Raw genomic sequence first — 15897 nt, 5'->3', positions numbered from 1 at the left:
AATGACTGTATGTCCAATCAACCACACAATGCCACACATCGTGTGATGTGCCATTAAACAAAAAATGATTAGCAGCCCCTTTAAATCTTTGTTATTCCCATTTCCAACCCTATCAATATTGAATTACAACCAACAAATTTCAGTTCATGGTACAGTAACCTTGTAAACAAAGTACTTTAAAGTACAAGGTCTTTTTGTTATACTATATCTCTAGTCATGTAAATAAAATATGCAGTACAAGTTATTTGCTGGTTATTGCTTGTTTCCTGCTGATTTAATGTAATTTATACAAATGCAGGACTATGTTTTATTAGAGGTTCTCATGTGGTATTGGTGAATGGGCCATGTTTTGGGAAATTACTGATCAACCATATGTTTTCATAACTGCTCTGGGCTCAGTCCCAATGAGTGTGGTAGTTCAACCTTTTACTGCACTGTTTTTTATATCAGGTTTGACCGCATGTTTATTGAGGTCAATAGCAAAGATCCAAGTGATTTTAATACTGCTGGATAAAGTAATGAAGAAAAAATTAAGTGCAAATTTATTTTCATTCATGATTTTTTTCTTCTGGATAACTTTACGTATTTACTGTCTCCACTGCCTCTGTTTTAAAGTAATGTGCTAAGTTTAAAGACCCATGACCTGTTTTAAAGTAATGTGCTAAGTTTAAAGACCCATGATAAAGATTCAACGTGAATCAAAGGTATACATGCAGAACTTCAGTTTATTAGTGATTTATCTTAGGAAATAATCTATGCTTATGACAAACTGTTTTTTACATATTAAGGGCTAGATTCTATTCCACCAATTAGGCACTTCAGTGAACTTAGTTGCCTACGTGCTGTCCTGTTCCATCTTGCTCGAGTCCCTGAAAAACTGGTAAAGCAAGACATAAGCAGGGCATCCTCCTCCTCCTTCACTAGCTTTTGTGACTAAATCTTAGGGGTCACTGTGTTACAAAAGTCCATGAATTAATGTATTTCTCAGAACTGAAGAGTGGAACAGAATCACGTTTAGGCCTCCTCTATATTCATAGATTCATAGGTTGTAAGGCTGGAAGGGACCTCAGAAGATCATGAAGTCCAGCCCACTGCGTAAGACCACAAGCAGGAAAGACAACTGAGGTCAGGTGACCCCAGCAAGGTGACTATCCAGTCTCCTCTTGAAGATTTCCAGGGCAGGCAGTTGTACCACCTCTGAAGGGAGTTTATTCCACAGTCTGGACACCCTAGTTGTGAAGCAGTTTTTCCTAATGTGGAGCTTGAAATGGTCTTCCAGGAGTTTGTCACCATTACTCCTAGTTTTCCCCAAGGGTGCCCTGGTAAACAGTTCTTCACTGAGCCCTTGATATACAGTATATGTTACAGTATAACTGGTTAGCTACACAATTTCCTTGAGGCTAGCTATGTGTGCAAAGTAGCTATCATACCATAAAATCCTCCAACCATCTATAAAGTTAGACCTCAAAAATGTGTACTACCTTTAACTGGTTGCTATCAAGGGAAGGAAATAGGACTCTTTGCATTACATAGAACTGCAAAAGGTAAAACAAGTATGACCACAAGTTAAGAAGAATTAAAATTCATAATTGCTTTGGTAGAAACAGCTTTGTATGTTTGAATAAATTCCCACATTATGTTTATTTCACTGTTTTTTGTTTAAAAATGCTCTGCTCACAATTAGAGTGCTAGAGCCAGAGAACTCTGTACAAAGCTGAATACAAATTCCCTCTTAACTCTTGTATGAAACAATTTCTCCTTAATTTGTGCTAAATGTATGCAGCAATAGCTAGATTTTTCTGCACAAAAAGTATGTACATAGCGTTTCAGATAAATTGATCACTTGTGCACCTGTTGGGCTAAATAATTAACCCCTTCACTACTGGATTACTTTTAATTACCATAAAAATGTGACTTGCTTTAGGGGTACCTGAAGAGAGCGGGAACAGATAGGATGGTTTTAGCAACCATGTTTAAGATGTCTTAATGGGTAAGGCTATTCATAATGAAGGTTGCAGCATTTGGATTTTCATAACAGGGAAGAATTGGGAAATTATGTCAACTGGGTGGTACACAGGAAATAAGTTAGGTTTTGGTAGGTGGAAGAGGCATTGCCCTTGTGCATTGCAAATGACAAATGTCATCACATGTAAGAGGAGAATGGGGACACTAAGCTGCAGAATTTGGTGTAATGTGGCCCATGGGAAGGAAGGTGGGGGTACCTGATTGGGGTAAGGCTGGGCAAACTGAAGGGGAGGGAAAAAGACGTTGGGGAATACTTGAAAATGCAGTAGGATCATGAAGAATAAACAGCAGACAAGAGGGGCATGTGGGAGTGGGTGGGGGTGGCTGCAGGCTTGGGGAAAGGAAGGGAGGGAGGCACATGATGGAGAATATGGACACTGAAGTAGTGGAAATAAGTAGGGACTGAGTAACTGAGGGCAAGGAGGGAGGCTAATCCTGCTGGCCTGTTAATAGATTAGAGCCAAGGATAGAGAGCACTGTGAAGGAAGAGCAGCAGGGAGCTATGGAAGAATACTTGATGAGTTGAGAAACGAGGCAGGGAAGTAGCAGTGGCTGGGAGGTCAGTGAGTACAGTAGTTCTGGGTACTGGCATGCAGTCCCACCCTGCATACACTGGAAATCACTCAAATTCATCACCTTCTTGGAGTTTCCTTAAGAAACAGAAACTTCCTATTAGACCTTGACTCTTTGTAGATTGCTCTCTGTAGGACCCCTCTGGCTTCCTCCCCCAGAGAAAGATGATAAAGTTTGGATTGCAGCACAATGAGCCCACCTCCTCAGACTGCCAGGGTGAATCAGCTTAGGAGCTCCACATCTCTATCTCCATCTGATCCTGGAAGCTCATACCTCACTGAGGTCAGGGAGGGAGGAATTGAAAGAGCAGCTGTGAAACTGGGGTTTCAGTACATCCCTTTGTTTAGGTAACAATGTTACCTATCAAGATGGAAATATTGACAGTCACCATCAAAATGGAAAGATTATATTTACATTACTTGTCAACCTTGTACAGCATGCTTAAAACAAAATAAATAAGGCCACATGGTTTTTTAAATCTGCCTAAACTGCTGTGCTGAAACAGACTGTTTTTGATATATTTTGAAACCTTAGAGACTTCTTCCTTTCTTTTAAAACCTATTGTATGTGTTAAGACACCAAGAAGAGGCTTTTGAAAAAAGCACTGTAAATCTTAAATTTAACTTAGCTGAGTGTCAGGCAAAGATGTATAAAAGTTGTTTTTTTTTCCAGTGAACTAAAAATATATATGATAAAGGTACTTACAGGCAATCCATCTTTACCAGGGATGCCCTGAAAGACAACAACTATTTTAGAAAGGAAAACAGAACATATACCAAATAGAAAAATGAGATGAAAACAATTAACTACATCTTGATGGTCAATTTATGCTGTGAGAAAATACCAAAATGGAATGATGTTCCATTACCATGTAATGGATGCATGTGTTGCACTGTCGTGTTACACAATGTATTTTCATTTACCTGGGGCCATGCTGTATTTATGATCACAAAGGGAAGGCCAATCTATAACATATTATGTGAACCGAAAATTCATGTTGTATGTGGGGACTACAGTAATATAAATCCCTGTAACTTCAAAAGCTGCCATCCAGTGTTTCTTAAAATGGTAACTGCTGCTGCTGGGAAGTTGGCTAACACAGCAGCAGTTTTGTGTGTTGTATACCCTTTTGGCCCTATTCTCTGTGGCTGGGCATTTTGTACATTTGTTTGTGTTGTGCTAAGAGCATGAAAGGCTACTATTCTGATCTGGTAAGGTTAGACACCCACTTTGCCAGGGTTAGATACCTGCACTGGCACTGCACAGTGTGCAAGGTAGTGAAGGATTAGCCCTTCATCTGTATGTGAGGAACAGACATTGGCTTTTCTAAATGACATGATTTGCTTCCACCAAGACGCAGTACTTACAGGTTGGCCATCTTGCCCAGGGTTGCCTGGGAGTCCAGGAGGTCCTTGAATCCCTGTCTGCATTTCTTTCAGTCCTGACGTCCCTGGGGGACCTGCTGGGCCTTGAACTCCTTTTTGACCTTTCTCACCTTTTTGACTCTAAAAAAAGATAAAAGATACAATTATATGCTTTATTACCTTCCCCTATTATTATTACTGTTTTAACATCTACATCGTTATAGTAGTAACTACTACTGGTTAACCTTATATGCCCATCTTAGGTGTGTGGGGAGAGAGGTCACAGGAGAGGTGTGACGTGAGGAGAGATTTGACAACGGAGAACATTTTAGTCTATCCCAGCCTGACAGAGGGAGTTTCAAGCAGGTAAAGAAAACTGATCTCTGCCCAAATGCTGTTTATGTAGTTTTTCCAATGACTGCATAAAAAACAGTGAAAGCAAGGGTCTCCTTCCACCCTGCTACCTATAGCAGAAGTCATCACTTTCAGCCAGAGAATCAAGTTCCTTCCAACTCACTCTCCTGCAGTCCTCAGGATGCTTGCTTTCTTGGCTGTCCAGTAGCCTAACCTCTACAAGATGGAGCTTTCAGTCCTGCCTGGTTTGTCAGTAGGGTGATTTGGCTGCTCTCCTGTGATGTAGGATATTAGGGTTTAATCCTCTTAGAAGGGAAAGACTGAGTTGCATAGGGTGAAAACAGCCACTTAAGTCATTTTAGTGGCTAAACATGGCTCAGCCATTACACAAGGCAAAATAGAGTTTCTTCGCATGACTTAGATTGGAGGTGCTCAACCTGTGGCACATGAAGTCATGTCATCTCACCCGTGGTCCAAAAATTTGGGGTGGGGAGAGCAGTGGCATGGTTCATTGAAGCTCCCCGATGCCAAATTTCTGGATCCATGGGGAGTCCTCTGTACGCCAGACTACATGGCTTTGTATACTAGATCGCACTGCTATGAAGTGGTGCTGGTACACAGGGGTCAGGCTGGCATGTGGCCAGATCTAGCTTGCAGCATGCTGCATCTCATACGTGAGATGAAGACATACATGTCATTGAGCCAGCACATCAGACTGCACCCATGGACTGACCCTGCACGTTAACTCAACGCATAGATCCAGCCTGTGGTCTGGCCCCACACCACACATCTGGCCTGTGTGGCCAGAAGGTTAGGCACAACTGACCTAGATGGCTAAAAACTGCACAAGTGACACTTGCACAGTGAAACAAAATTCTGTCCATGTTATATAAGAGTTCAACACGAGTTCCTAGTATGATATTGTAGCTAACAGTCCTTGAATCTGTAAATAGGGGCATATCAAGCAGGAATAGGGAAGTGGTATTATCTATGTAGATGACAATAGTGAGACCATTGCTGGCATGCTATGTCCACATTTGTGTTCACACATCAAAGAAGAAGAAATTGGGAAAGTGTTCAAAAACCTCTGCAAAAATTATTCTAAGTCTGGGAAAATATGTCTTATGTTGACAGATTTAAGAAACTACGCCAATAAATCTTTAAATTAAGACTAAATACCTTTTTAAGAGATATGATATAGCTTAAATAGAAATAACAGACTTGATGCAGATTGTGTGTGAGGTTATTTGGCTTATCCTATGTAGAAGGACAAACTGGTTCCTTCTGGCCTTAATGGGCCTTTGTACACACAACAGAATTGGCCTTTAAAGTGGCTTAAATGCCCTTTTGCACCACTTTAATGGCATTGCTACTTACACACTCGGCAGTGCATTCTGCTTTAAATGACTTTGTAACGTAGCAAGGTAAAACCCCTCCAAGGTGTTTTAGTTTAGTGGAACGGTGCACAGGGTGCTGGAAAGTGACGCACTCAGGAAAGCTCAGGCTTGGCGGCTTCCAGTGCCCTGTGCACCATCCCCTCTGCCTTCTCCTGCTGCCTCAGGCTCTTCACTGCTCCCTGCCACCACCTAGTCAAACCTGCCTGCATGAGCTGCTGCTGCTGGGTCATGCAGTCCTCAAGCTCCATCGGGCCCAGTGCTTCTCTCTGCGGTGGCAGTGTCACCTGGGACTGCTCTGGCTGGGTGCTAGAGGGCAGGTGCCATCTGGGGAGCACTGCTGCCACACAGGGAAGCACCGGGCCCCACACAGCTCAATTCACCCCTCCATCCCCCCACTACAGGAGGGGCAGGTAATCTGGGGTGGGGGAGAATCGGGCCCCATTATATGTGTGCATGCAACAGGGGTTTAGTGCTCCCTACATTGAAACAGTGGAAATGGTAAGATTTAAAAAAACCCACCATTTCAATTTAGGGAGAAGTAAACCCCCGTTGCATGTACAAGCACTCAACATGTATAGATTAATAGCTCTATACACTGCTTGAGTCATAAGAAGTAAAAATAGTAAGTAATCCTATGTAAATTCTTAGATGAAATTTTAAAGCTTAAATGAATCCCTGTGTCTAACTCCCATGACCAGTCTCTAAACTACCCTGTCACCATTCATTATTACCCGCCACTATCAGAAGTAGGACTGACAGAAACAGCAGGTAAAAGGCAGCAATAAATTGCTAACTGAAATATATCATATCACATCATAGCTATCCTCCTGAACTCTAAATTTGTTGGTGAGTGAGTTCAGTGTGCATTGTACTGCAATTTCAAACCATAACAGAGTGAAGTAAGAAGGGAGAGTAGTGCTTAATTTAAAAGATACACAGGTAAGGACATGGGGAGGGACAGCATTAAGTTAGTGGATAGGTAACCCCCGAGTAGTTCTGGATGAGGGTATGGTGATTAATAAAATTGCTAATACTATTCGAAACTATGGCAGCATACCATTTAGAATTTGCAGTTATTAGGATTTGCAGTTATTTGGCTGAAATAGTCCACTCATTTACGGGGTAGTAGGCCAAGACACCTAATTTAATATCCCATGCTGTGTTACATTTAAGACCACATACTTCATTAGGCACTATATTTAGCAAGGCTTTAGGGAATCACAGAGCTGCAATACCCCCATAAAATGAGTCCCTCCCTACCACGTGGGATCAGCTTTGCTCTACATAACAGTAGGTCTGTCCCTTTGTGGTAGTTGGGCATTAGAGTGAAGCAGTCATTCTGCTCAAGAGATCATAAAGCCTAACACTGCTCCTAGCCCCATGTGAGCTGCATGGCAGTGAGGGAAAGGTCCTTTCCCCTCCCCCTCCTGCTCCTGGGCAGGCACAAAGGGGATCATTTTTGCCAAATGCAGTCTGATTGAAAAAATGAATTTTAAGTGCCTGATTAGCCTCTGTGCTTTATAAGGGATTTATGGATACTGGCCTAGGCACTGACATGATATCATTAACTTAATTTCTGATCAAATTATTCCAAGCGCTTTGTTGTATCATCACGGAAGCACTAGCCAATGTCCAGGATAATTGATGCTGGGACATAGAAATAATTTAATTTTCTCTAGCATCTAATTTTCTGAAAATGCGCAATTCCCCACGTCATATTGTCTGACTCCCATATGGAATACATCGGGGGTTTTTGAAGTTCAGCTGAGACATGTAAATTGGGCAGTCTTCAGATACTCCTGATTTTTAGCTCCCATTTTTTTAAACTGAATGTAATGCCCATGCATGAATTTGATGGCTGGGCATAAACTGTATTTATCCAAGCAGTTGTAACAACAGTGACAAGCTTCCCCACCACATCTTACTGGTATGCCTCGCTCTTGGCCTACAGTAGGAAAAGCATGCTGTCTTGTGGTAAAAAAAACCAGAGTAGCTCAACCATTGTGCCCAATCAAGACTTAGCCTTTATGTTGTGATTGCCAAGAAGGTTGCCATTTACCAGTCAGTGGATTTTTTAAATTTAAAGATGCTATTTTTTTTATTTCTTAGAGGCCAGCAATATATTAATGAATAATATAAATTTGTTAACCTGCACTAGGCACTTCTTAGGAAACCATCCAGGGTTGGCATCTGCTGTCCGTACTCGGGCCAAATACCAATTGATTTCTATTAGCCCAACCCCTCCACTTTTGAGCATTAAGCTGCTGTGGATGATCATTTGTTTGTGAAAGTATATTTAAGGGGATCCCTTGCTTAAACTAGCCAAGACATTTCAGATGTGCTGTTGGTAGTTACTGAATGAAATAGGTGTATCCTTTTTTAAACTTCATGAAAAACATCATAACATAGTAAAGTATACTGGGAACAGCACAAGTGGCTTTCAAACCCATGTAAGCGTTTTGCCACCTCTCCCAGCAATTTCAGCAGTTTACAACAAAAGGTTATGGCACAGATGCTGGAAGATGGGAATATCTTCACAGTTCTAAAGAGACATACATTTCAGATCTGTACTCCTCAAAGGAGGCTTGTTGCAAAAATCTCAGAAAAACCACAGCAGGTCAGAATGTTTTTGACACTGGATTCCTATTTGAAATTTCTGCATTCATTTTGTGAATCAAGTGTATGTGTTTGCATACCAAATATCGTAAGGGACCCCCATGGCACCCTTAAAAGTATCTCACAGTACCCCATGATGCTGTGGTGTCCTGGTTGAGAATCACTGCTTTAGAGGCTCCTGTTTTGGTCTTAGCCCTAGGGTGAGCAGACAGATACATACACCTTATACAGCTTTATACAAATTACCCAGGTACTCCAAAAATAACCCTGGATGACACAGATACTTCTATGGAATGTGACAAGAGGTCGGTCAGTCCTCTGGCACCCCACAGTGTAGGGAGCAAGGGGCATTCTCAAGACCGTGCAGTCCTCTGTTGCATCTCCTGACTGGACAGCATGCTGCATGGCATTTCAGTGATTTTAAAGCACTGTGTCTACAGGGCACACTTGGGGCCCCATATCTGTCTGCAGCTGAAACTCTGAATTTTTTAAGCAGCTCAGAGTGTAGTGGCATTTAAAGTACTTTACAAGTTACATTTATGCATAGCCTTATGTTGGTCCTTCCCCCCGCCCCTACATTTCTTCCTTTAATCTAAACTACCAACAATCCAAATTGAATATATGGCTTTCCCATCTATTAACAAATATTGCAAGCCCAATATAAACTGAAAATTTTGGATCTAGATCTAAATCTTCCTATGATTTGAATGGGCTTGTATCCATTGTTGCCATTAGAGGACATTTCAATTACATATATAAATAAAAGGACATCATAAAAAGAATTAGTAAACTGGAAAGGATGTAAGTACCAACTCATGAAAGCACTTAGTTATATGGGTAAGTCTTTTCCTGAGCTGGTGCCAAAATGAGAAACTAAATAGTAAAGCAGCTACACTGACCTTTTCTCTGCTTGCTCCTTGCAAAATATGAGCTCCAGAACCAACTTCTGGCTTTAAGATTTCCTGAGTATCAATGGGAGCTTCATGTTCATGTTGATCATCTCCTTCATCATCTGAACCTAAATAAAATCATAATTATAAGAACGTGTGAAAGAGAGAACACAGTATGGACATTTTTCAGGAAAGAGCGGGAGCATACAGATATGGGATAGGAAAGAAAATACCTGGTACTGGACAAAGAATATACGAACAGGAAGACAGCAGGAAATAAGGGCAAACTGAAGGCAGAAGCAAAAGGAAAGAAAAAAGCCCTCTGTACTGTGAAAGAGTGAAGGTTAGAATTAACTAAAAATATTCATTCTAAAAACATCGAAAAGTAGGAAGGAAGTGGGAGGGGGAAATAGAGGAAAAAGAGAAAAGGGAAAAGAGGAAAGAGAAGTGTAGACAAGGAAGTACTGTGGCGATGAGGAACATAAAAAGTGAACTAAATAATCTTCTTGCATCATCTTCTCATCTTATTTTCCACCATATTGGTTAAAAATAGGAGGTGTGCAGCAAGCTGAGTTGAAGGAGTTGCTTCAACCCTTGGATCTTACTCCCCCTATTACTCACCTGGTCACTAGTTATTGCTGTTATGCAGCTGTTTTCTTGCTACAGGAGTATCAGGTTCCTCTTTATTTTTCATTCTGCTGGGGTAGATCTCAGGGGGAGAATGCAGTAGCTCAGATATACCTCCCCACCACCCCCTGCCTTTTTCAGTAGACCAATCTGTGGGAGGAGCAGCTGGGGACTCAGGCCAGAAAGTAAGTAACAATCCCCCCCACTCCCTTCCCATCCATTCTCAGCAGCATATCCCTCTCCTCCCTTCACTTTACCCCTCTCACCCACCACTGCTGCTGTCCCAAGGGCGGAGGCTGGAGGAGGAGCACCAGAGTCACTCATGCCACTCCAACCAGGCTCTACATAGAGCTGGTTTCAGTCAAAGGCAGCAGCAACAGGCAGATTCCTCCACCCAGTCAGGTCCCCTGGGTGATCCCTGGAAGCCCAGGAACAAGAAAAGGAACCCACCCGCTTCTGGACCTGTCTCTACCCAAGTCTGGCTCCATGTGCAGCCAGGATTCAACAGGGCAGGAACAGGTCCCGAGTCCCTTGTCAGCTAGAGATAGAGGCAGCAGTGGGAAAGGAAGGGGAGGGAATATACAGCTAAGCATAGAAGGGAAGTGAGAGTAGAGGGTATATTTTCACCTGCTTGAAGGACTTAAAAAATCTGACTCCCTTCTGCTGCTCCTGCAACACACTGTCTGTCTGCTTTGGGGGGGGGAGGTGTATGTGGAGAGGAGTAGGGGTGTAGCTATCCCTGCAGCACAGATCACTGGTCCTGCACCCTGCTTTCCAAAATACCAGATCCATGCATACACCCTGCTACACTTTGTACCTTGCACTTATACATGAAGCACCCCAGGCCAGCACTGTATAGGATCAAGTCTTTTGCACGCGCTAAAAAAACCATAATTTATGGCAAAGTTCTTCCATCAATATGAGGAAAGAAGGATGCTCCTGTGCTTAAGGCAGTAGACAGGCACACAAGAGGCTTAGCTGGTTTGAAGTAAATTGTTTAAGGTCAGATTTTAAGATATTCAGATACCTACAGGTGTTGCTGGCCGGCTACTGGGATGTTTAAAACCCCTTACATCCCTGTATGCATCTTTAGGATCCTATAAATCTACAAAAATCTGGCTTCCCTAATGCCTCAGTTCTCCTACTTATAACTTGGAAATAATAATACTCCTTTACTGCATACAAAGTTACCAAGATACTTCATCATACTAGGAAAAAATGTATAACATTGTCAAATATGTAGAATTTGATATCACAAGCCACCAATGACGGACGAATGATGCCCCATACTTCTAGGAAGTGGTTGATTTTAGCAGCAGTTAGGAATTTTTTTTCCTGCTCTATGTACAGCATTGCACTGTTGACCCAGTACATTACCAGAGTCCTGAGGAATACCAGAATGGAGGTGCATGTGTCAGCTGGTCTGTATTGCTTTTCACCAAGATGCTTACCACAAGAGAAATTATTTTAATTCCTTGTTTTACCAGTTTTTCCTCATGTGGACATGAACTACAGTTTTTGAGTATAGCAGTGATTGGGACTTGTATGCATTGTTGCATAATTGCATTGCATTATATATCTAAAAAATGGAGGATTCTCTCTGCCAGAGATTGTAACCCCCTAGCGCTTGCTACTACCTCAGTCCCCCTGCTCCAGTTTGCTAAACTGGCCTCAGTTCCTTGCTCGCTACATTTCTGATGTTTCAATTTCTTTGTATCCTAGGGGGCTGCCTTCAGAACCAGTTAGGCCTGAAGTCCCTGCTCCAGTCTTATCACCAGGATGCTGGTCTACCCTGCTCTTTTGCATTTGTTTGGGTGGGGGGTCAGGCTCCTTCATTTCACCCTATGGCCTTCAGACCCCTTTTCCATACTCCCCCCCACAGGGCCTGCCTATATGGTCCTTTGGGCTTCAGCCAAAGTTTGGGACTCCAAAACTGTCCCAGTGGAGCTAATTACCCTGGCTGTTGCTCTTAATAGCAACAGCAGCAGAGGACTATTTTGGAGTCCTGACATCACAATCGTGCTGGATCATGGGCTCCACAAGGATGGGGGGGCCCACTCCAAAACCCCTTCCAACTTGGCACCTAGGGCAGGTGCCCGTCTTACCCCCCCCCACCCCATTTGTTACAGTGCCAGGTGCTGAAGAGTGGGGAAGTGAAGGAGGAAATAAAGTGCAAAAGGTCAAGTGCCAGAGAATGGATGTGTGGAGCACTACAAGATGCTGTTGGCAACTGGGACTCACATCTTGCTTGCCCCACCCTACTTGTACTACTGCACTGTGCCCAAAACATGGTGAAGAGATCTGCAGGCTTCTACATTCAGGTGGGATGCGAGTCTCTATCCATAACCATTGTTATCACAGGCCAACTGTATGAACAGGTTTGATAATTTCAAAAGAGAACTTGAGGAAAGCTGTGTTTTCGACACCGTGGTGCATCCTGCTGAGCTCACATGTGCAGGGGCATGCATTTCCTGCAGGACAAATAGCAGCAGCCCATATTTGTGCCATCACTCTTTGTCCCCAGGTATGCTCCTGGACGCATGCTCCGGCACGTTGCAAAGTGACACGGGTGGGGTAAGGAAGACTGGGGCCAGCACAGCTGAGTACAGCACTGAGCCTGCCACTCAGGGTCTGGCCAGCAGCCAGCATGGCTCTAGCTGGCCAGGCTCTGTTTCTGGTGGCACACGCTGCTGCCATGTGTGCCACACCACTTTTTTTAGTAGCATGATCCCCTGGTGCCAAAAAGAACCTGCCAAAAAAACCCCAGTAAATGGCTGCACATGCACTGCATGCAATTTGTAGTGCTTCAAACAGATCTGAGGCACCACGAACCACACATGCATGCTCGTTGGGATGTGCCCCATGAAGTTCTCCATGTCCAACACTGAGAAGAGACCCCATACCTGAGAAGATATTATTTTTCTTTATATTTCTAATAGTGTTGGTAGCTCCCCAAATATGCAGGCTCTTTTATATACAGATAAAAGCATAGTCTGGTCCCTGGGAAAGCATAGAACTAAAAATTGGTAATATACAGTGCCTTGTTTTTTGACTGTAGGCGCTACAGATGTTTCCTCTAATATATGATGTCCTGAGAAATCCATTTCTTCAGAATGAGGCGACACAGTTGGGGGTGGTTCCACTGGCTCAGCAGTTGTATCATCAGGCTAAAAAAACAAATTTGCCAATAACTTATTAACAAAAAGGTAAAGCAAACATATTTTATCATTCTTTCTGAGGAAAGGCTTACCACATAAGTGAAGCATGAATCAATCAGCTTGTTCTACTTCAAAGAAAAGCAATCAGACATAGGTGACTGGTAGGGCGTGCACGTGCTCCCCCCCCACCTGCGATGGGGCTGGTGCCCCCCCTGACAGCCAACACTGATACTGTCGGTGGGGCTGGTGACCCCCTAACAGGGCCACTGCCATCGGTGGCTTCTGTGGGTGCCCCACCCCAGATTCAGCAGTCACTCATGCAACCAGAAATGCTACATTTAGGAAGTCCAACTAAAGACTTGAATTCCATTCAAAGAGCAGCTTTTTAACGCTGCTTCTGAATAATACGCACTTTTGATGTGTTACTTATTACTGCTAAAAGGAAGTTACTAATAAAACTTACAAATATTAAGAAACAATATTTACACCCTGTCACATTTATGATTTTTTCTCCTTGATGATCACTTGTTTGAGGGGTTTTTTTCTTTTTTAAAACATCGACTAGGTCTTGCTTCTGTTTGGCAACAACTCTCTCTAATTTGGTCAAATGGGATCACAAGCATAACTGAATGTTTTTTACAATGAGTAACAAAGTAGGCAAGAAAGTCAGAGCTAAGTTTTCCTGAAAAGCTAACATAGTATTTTGAGACCACCACTATCAAAAAGATTCTTTTCATTTGATTTCAAATACCTGTGCTTTAAAGCAGAAAGCACTAAGTTATCGATGCATTCATTCCTTACCTGATTATTTTCTTTATAAATTATACATTTTTCCCCTGGCATTTCCTATTATTGTATTTCAAATGCTCTTAAAACCAACAGCCCAACATACCAACAAATGTAATCTATTGATCATAACTTTTTTTTAAATACCTAATATCTAAACATATTCATTACATCTTTCACAATAAATCACTTTGGCTAGGATAGGCTACTGTAAGCAGGTTTCCCTCACTTTATTCGGGTTCTGTATGTGCAAATATGCTCTTACGCAAATGACCTTTTTATACCAAAAATTGGTTATATGCAAAGTAAATTCACTCTTATGAGTTCAGTGTGGTGGAAGCCTGAAGTCAGCTGCTTTGTGCGGTGCAGTGTGGAACTGATGTGTACCAAAATACTATCTCCTGTGTGGATCTTTGCCCCTCGCTCGTTGATTGCAATGCGTGTTTCTGTAGTTGCCATCCCCATTACAATAGTGCCCTGTGCTTGCGTGTATTTTCTGCTGTTGGCGAGTACCAAAATTGTCTTGTAAATGTGGTAGAAATGGGCCTGGGGGTCAGTACAGTCAAGGTCTTGGAAAGTATCCCTATTTGTTACATTGTAAAGTGGGTTCCCCTTATGTGAATTCTAGTTATGTACTGTTTTCCAGGAATGCACGTACAGCATAAAGAGAGGGTAACCTGTATTGACAAAAAAATAGCAGTAGTACTTTGCACAAAGGTTAATAATAAACACCAGTGTACTGATTTGGAAGGAGGTGTGTAATATGAGCCCCAGGGACCAATGGGCAACTCACTGGGCTGAAGTATTCCCTCTCTACACATGTACTGAGGAAATCTTCCCTCTGTGCTGGGGGAAGAGAGAGGGTCTGTCCTTTCAGTGTCATCCTCCCCATCCATGCAGCTCCTCCATTACATGGAACTGAAGGCATATGTGGTTACGGAGAACTGGGTGTGGAGGGGCTGAAGCAGTAGGCTGCCCAGCCTCGTGGTACCATTCCCTAGAGATCTGATGACTTTTGTGCAAAAATCGAATCAGGAACCAATAAATCTTGGGGGCTGAATTGGCTACCTCTGTGGCTCTGATGGAGTCTCTTCTCCTCATTCCAGCAAAACTCTTAGGGTATGTCCAGACTTGTAGGCACATATGGTTTGTGGTGCCACTAACTGGACACGTTGCACATTAAACCATGTGCAGTGCTGCTCATTTGCAACCCAGGGGCAAAATTTGCTACTGGGATATCCTGACAGCAAAAAAGCTCCAATAAAAAATGTGGGGCAAAGCATGTAAAAGTAGCATGTGCCCAAACACAGAGATGGGGAAGGAGGTAGCCCAGAGCTGCCTGCTCCCCTGTCTCCACCTGCTGTGGAGCCTCCGCACTGGAGCAAACGGAGACAGAGAAGCACTAGCCCAGGACTGACAGCTCCCCCATCTCAAGGCACAACTGGCTGGGGCACAGGGTACCTGAGCTTGAGAACTCCCCTGTCTCTACGTATCTCAGCATGGAGGCTCTGTATCAGAGCCTCTGTGCTGAGACAAGCAGAGACAGGGGAGCAGCCAGCCCAGGCAGGACTGCCTGCTGCCCTGTCTTGAGGTACCCTGCACCCCAACCAGCTTCTTTGGTTGGCTGAAGCACAGTGTGCCTCAATGTGGGGGCTCCACGCTGTGCAGAGACCGGGGACTGTGCAGAGACTGCTCCCCCTCCTCCATATGCCACCTCCCTGGCTGGCTGGGATGCAGAGTGCCTCAGCATGGGGGTGTCCTGGTAGTGCTTGAGGGAACAGGGACTCTCCCACTGCCTGCTGGTCTCCCTTGGCCAGTTTACAGATGGCCACCAGATCCCCTCTCAGCCTTCTCTTGTGGAGGCTGAACAGGTGCAGGTCCTGCAGCTTCCCCTCATAGGGCCTGCCCTGCTGCCCCCTGATCATGCAAGTGACCCTCCTCTGGACCCTCTCAATGCTGGCCACATCCCTCCTGAAGTGCGGTGCCCAGAACTGGACACAGTGGTCCAACTGTGGCCTGAGCAATGTTGCATAGAGGGGGAGGATCACCTCCTTGGACCTGCTCATGATGCATCTGTGTTCTGTGATACTTCTTGCTCTGAACAGCA

At 43.6% G+C, this 15897-nt stretch overlaps 1 protein-coding gene across 2 annotated transcripts in view; it reads right to left on the bottom strand.

Moving 5' to 3' along the window:
* The window catches only part of COL15A1 (collagen type XV alpha 1 chain), a 285296-nt gene that overhangs the window by 143719 nt on the left and 125680 nt on the right, over positions 1-15897 (bottom strand). For both annotated transcript variants that reach the window (XM_090049302.1, XM_090049301.1), the window contains exons 6-9: positions 12887-13013; positions 9229-9347; positions 3966-4103; positions 3304-3330 (exon numbers count right to left, since the gene is read on the bottom strand). In XM_090049302.1, the coding sequence (XP_089905428.1) occupies positions 3304-3330; positions 3966-4103; positions 9229-9347; positions 12887-13013 (411 nt within the window). The remainder of the gene's footprint in view (positions 1-3303; positions 3331-3965; positions 4104-9228; positions 9348-12886; positions 13014-15897) is intronic.

The sequence above is a fragment of the Crocodylus siamensis genome, chromosome 5 (assembly GCF_052110815.1).
Source record: "Crocodylus siamensis isolate JL-2025a chromosome 5, ASM5211081v1, whole genome shotgun sequence".
NCBI classification, from domain to species: domain Eukaryota; kingdom Metazoa; phylum Chordata; order Crocodylia; family Crocodylidae; genus Crocodylus; species Crocodylus siamensis.
This window is presented reverse-complemented; position numbering and strand designations above follow the sequence as displayed.